We start from the raw sequence: 4,497 nt of genomic DNA, 5'->3' as shown, positions 1-4,497 counted from the left end.
TTAAACAAAACAGAACAAAGTGAATGTTTAAACCTTTAAACAGTTTTAACTCTTTTTAAAAATTATTTGTATCCTATTTTTTATATTTATTCATTTTATTCAAATTTTATACTTTCATAAAGATCTTTTTTTTAGGCCTTTTCTCTACTGGGTTACACAAACGTTTTTGGCTAATTTGTTTCCTACTTTTTTGTTAATGCTAATTTAGAGTTTAGCTTCAAATACACATTATCATTATCGCAGGCAATGCAACTTTTTATTTTGGGTTTATCTACAATGTGAAATTCTCTCCGTCCTCCTCTGGATCATCCAGGTGGTCTGTGGAAAGACTTCAGACGGGTCTGAACATGTTCTGGCCTATGCAGGGGGACATTTGGAGCTCTGTAGGAATTGGTAATTTGGTAATTGAGAGGTTGCAGTGAGTTTTTTTTTTTTTTTTAAACTTGTAGAATCCAGCTGTTAAGGAAACACATACAAGCGGAAGACCTCTTGTGTTGGACCGATTTTATTATTACAATAAACAGGTAACGTAGTGTCATAGTTCAGTCACACAACGTGTGTATTTGACTCCCTGAAAATCATGAAGGGCTCTGAAATTACAACCAAAATCCATGAAGGATCATTTTAAAAAAAATTATTTTCAAACTGACACCATAAGGTTAACATGGTATAATCATTATATTATGAATACAAAGTATAAAATTGCAATTACATAGTGAAGAGCAGAAATCCACTGAAGGTGTTGTAGTTTCCCGCATCATCAAAGACGAGTCTGTTTGCTTGCAGTTCCACATAGACGTTGTCTCCAACCTTCAGTGGGATGACTGCAGCGTTGCTTCCCATGTCGTTGATGTCTGTTCCACTGGTGTCCCAGACAGACGTCAAACTCTCACCGTTCTTTTTTAGAACCACAACAGAGTTGGGAGTGGGACTGAGGTTATTAAACATGGAGAATCGGAAGAAGTACACCCCGCTGACCGTAGCAGTGAAGATGCCTGTTGACAATAAGGACGATAGATCACTCTGACATCAATGTAAATCGTTCAATTTAGTCTATTTGGTGCATACCTGTGGAAGGATTGTAGCAGTCACCATAGTTGGAGAAAATCTTTTTATACTTCAGTGGAGTAGCAGTGGTAAAAGGTCCAATATCCCCAGAGCCAGAATCTCTGAGAGCTGCTGAGAAAGCCACTTGTGGAGTTCCTGGAACAACCAAATAATATCATTAATAAGATTTCACTCTGGAATACAAGTTCATTTAAACAGATTCAACATTACCTCCAATGAGGCTCCGCAGCTCCAGCACTTCTCTGTCGGTGTTTTGGAGCTTGGTCTCCAAAAACGTTATCTTGTCTGCCATGTTTGCAACTTTCTCCCCCAGAGCGCCGACATTTAGAGCAATAGTTGTGAGGGAACACATGTCACAAGAGCTTGTGGATCCGGAGTTTTGACCTCCTTTTTCATTGCTGTCAGCAGCACAGAAGCAGCAGCCCAACACCAGAACCAGGACAGCAATCTTCTCCATTTCTGCTCTCGTGTGTCTCTGGTTTCTGCTGAGAATTCCCTCGCCTTTTATGCTTTGTGTTATTGTGCAAAACTGGAAATTCCAGCTTCCTGACCTCCACCTTTATTGTTCTGAATTACTGTAAAATCCTCAAAGTGGTTGAAAACAAGTTTAACGATCCTAACAATCCGGGAAAACACAAGTAAGGAAAAAAACACTTTATAGTTTTTAATTAGTTCAAATTAAGGTTAACAATTCTAGTAAAAAAGAACTACATTTTCTTATGTTCAATAGTGTAAAAAGTAGTAAAAGAACAACAAATTGAATACAAAAATATTTTACCTTGGCTTTTTTGTTGGAGAACTAACCTCAGTTAAAACTGTGAAAATAAAAAAGAATAACTGGGGGGGGTGTTGAAGGGGCGGCGCCTAAAAATAAAAAGTAACAAACACCTATTTGAGCTGGAATTTATTGAAGACAGGACACAACCGGAAGATATACGGTATTCTGCATCTAAAATGAAAGTTTTTTTTTTTGCTGATATTCACTGGATAAGGGGATAAAGTGAATGTTATGTTACATTAGGGGCGGAGCTGTCAGAGCAGACTCTTCTTGGAGGGAGGTGTTAGCATTGATCTTACGTCAGCACGTTTCCAACCGCTCGTTTTTGTGGTTATGGGAGGGCTGCTGCAGACAGTGCAGGTTTTTACAGGATTACTCTTAAATTCAAGAACGGATCAAAATGCCGCTCTGGGGTTCCTTGTAGTGAGGAATGAACAGTAGAATGCATTTGAAACCTCAAAAAGTAGAATTTTCAAGGTAGGGCCCCTTTAAAAAGAAATCGGTGGTAAATATTTCAACAACTTAAAAACTATATCTCAAGAAGGTAAAAATTCTATTGTTTCAAGAAAAAATGCTTTACTTTCTGTATTACAATTCTTATTCTTCAGAAGAGCATTTTTCTTTCCCAATTAATGCATATTTGGGGGAAAGACTTTGTAGTCCTGTTTTACAATATGCACAGAATCTAAAGCAAGGCAAGTTTATTTGTATAGCACATTTCATGTACAGAGACAATTCAAAGTGCTTTACATAAAACATAAAAGAAAGAGTAAAGGTGTAATCATTTAAATAAAATTGAAAGAAAGTAAAAAGATTTTAATTTAAACAAGCATAGATAAACAGTGCGGACGTAAACTTTTGAATACATGTTAATCAAATACAACTGAGAACAGGTGAGTCTTTAACCTGGATTTAAATACACTGAGTGTTTCAGCAGATCTAATGTTTTCTGGAAATCTGTTCTAGATCTGTGGTGCATAGAAGCTGAATGCAGCTTCTCCATGTTTAGTTCTGACTCTAAGAACTGATAAAAGATCCTGATGACCGGAGAGGTCTGGCTGGTACATACTGGGTCAGGAGGTCAGTCATGTATTTTGGTGCTAAACCATTCAAAGCTTTATAAACCAGTAACAGAACTTTAAAGTCTATCCTCTGACAGACAGGTAACCAGTGTAAAGACCTCAGAACTGGACTGATGTGGTCTACTTTCTTGGTCCTTGTGAGAACCCGAGCAGCAGAGTTCTGAATAAGCTGCAGTTTCCTGATGGATTTTTTTGGTAGTCCTGTAAAAACACTGTTACAGTAATCAAGTCGACTAAAGATGAAAGCATGCACTAGTTTCTCCAGGTCCTGCTTAGACATCAGATCTTTAATCCTTGAGATATTTTTGAGATGATAATAGGCTGATTTAGTGACTGCCTTAATGTGTTTATCAAAATTTAGGTCTGTGTCTATCACTACACCCAAGTTTCTGGCCTGGTTGGTAGTTTTTAGTTGAATAGATTGAAGCTCTGTAGTGACGTCTAACCTTTTTTCTTTAGCCCCAAAGACAATAACCTCAGTTTTGTTTTTGTTTAATTGAAGTAAGTTGTGACACATCCAGTCATTAATGTCCTCAATGCATTTACCAAGAGCCTGTACAGGGCCTCGGTCTCCTGGTGTCAGTCTAATATATATCTGTGTGTCATCTGCATAGCTATGGTAACTAATGTTGTTGTTCTTTATAACCTGGGCCAGTGGGAGCATGTAGATGTTAAATAGAAGTGGTGCCAGGATGGAGCCTTGGGGCACTCCACGTGTAATTTCTATTGGCTCAGAAGTGAAGTTACCAATTGACACAAAATATTTTCTGTTTTCCAAGTACATTTTGAACCAGTTTAGTACTGGCCCAGTGAGACCCACCCAGTTTTCCAGTCGTCTGAGTAGCATAGCGTGGTCGACTGTATCAAACGCAGCACTGAGATCCAGTAAAACTAGCACTGACATATTTCCACTGTCTGTATTCAAACGTATGTCATTAGTCACTTTGGTCAGAGCCGTTACAGTGCTGTGGTTCTGTCTGAATAAGCCGGACTGGAAGACATCATAGCAGTTGTTTTTTATTAAGAATTCATTTAGTTGATGGAAAACAGCTTTTTCAATGATCTTACTTAAAAATTACAAGTTTGATGTCAAGTTAATTAATTATTCTGAATTTGTTATTTCTGATAATGGACACTAATGCTGCCACCTGGTGACCAAAACAGGAACCCCTGTCAAAATGCACTTCAATGCAAATTTCTAATAACATGGCAGCAACTCAAGGCTTTTAAGCATGTAGACATGGTCAAGATGATCTGCTGCAGTTCAAACTGAGAATAAGAATGATGAAGAAAGGTGATTGAAGTGACTTTGAATGTGGTTGTTACTGCCAGACAGGCTGGTCTGAGTATTTCAGAAACTGCTGATTTCCTGGGATTTTCACCCACAACAGTTTCTAGAATTTACAGAAAATAGTAAGAAAAAAGCAAAATATCCAATGAGCAGCAGTTCTGTGGGTGGAAACTCATTGTTGAGGCCATAGATCAGAAGAAAATGTCCAGACTGTTTCCAGTTAATAGAAAGGTTACAGTAAATCAAATATGCTAGCTTCTTTTTTTTTTTTTTTTTTT

At 37.7% G+C, this 4,497-nt stretch overlaps 1 protein-coding gene across 2 annotated transcripts in view; it reads right to left on the bottom strand.

Moving 5' to 3' along the window:
- Window positions 1–487: 487 nt before the first annotated feature.
- Window positions 488–4,497, bottom strand: part of LOC112146952 (complement C1q-like protein 2) — a 9,119-nt gene continuing 5,109 nt past the window's right edge. The window contains exons 1-3 of one of the 2 annotated variants that reach the window (XM_024273050.2): window positions 1,279–1,638; window positions 1,069–1,203; window positions 488–995 (exon numbers count right to left, since the gene is read on the bottom strand). In XM_024273050.2, coding sequence (XP_024128818.1) covers window positions 709–995; window positions 1,069–1,203; window positions 1,279–1,525 — 669 coding nt within the window. In that variant the 5' untranslated portion in view covers window positions 1,526–1,638 and the 3' untranslated portion in view covers window positions 488–708. Of the gene's footprint in view, window positions 996–1,068; window positions 1,204–1,278; window positions 1,639–4,497 lie in introns of those variants that run through there. The other variant, XM_036213180.1, reaches the window with a different exon arrangement.

This window comes from Oryzias melastigma, linkage group LG8 (genome assembly GCF_002922805.2).
Source record: "Oryzias melastigma strain HK-1 linkage group LG8, ASM292280v2, whole genome shotgun sequence".
In the NCBI taxonomy this organism is placed as follows: domain Eukaryota; kingdom Metazoa; phylum Chordata; class Actinopteri; order Beloniformes; family Adrianichthyidae; genus Oryzias; species Oryzias melastigma.
This window is presented reverse-complemented; position numbering and strand designations above follow the sequence as displayed.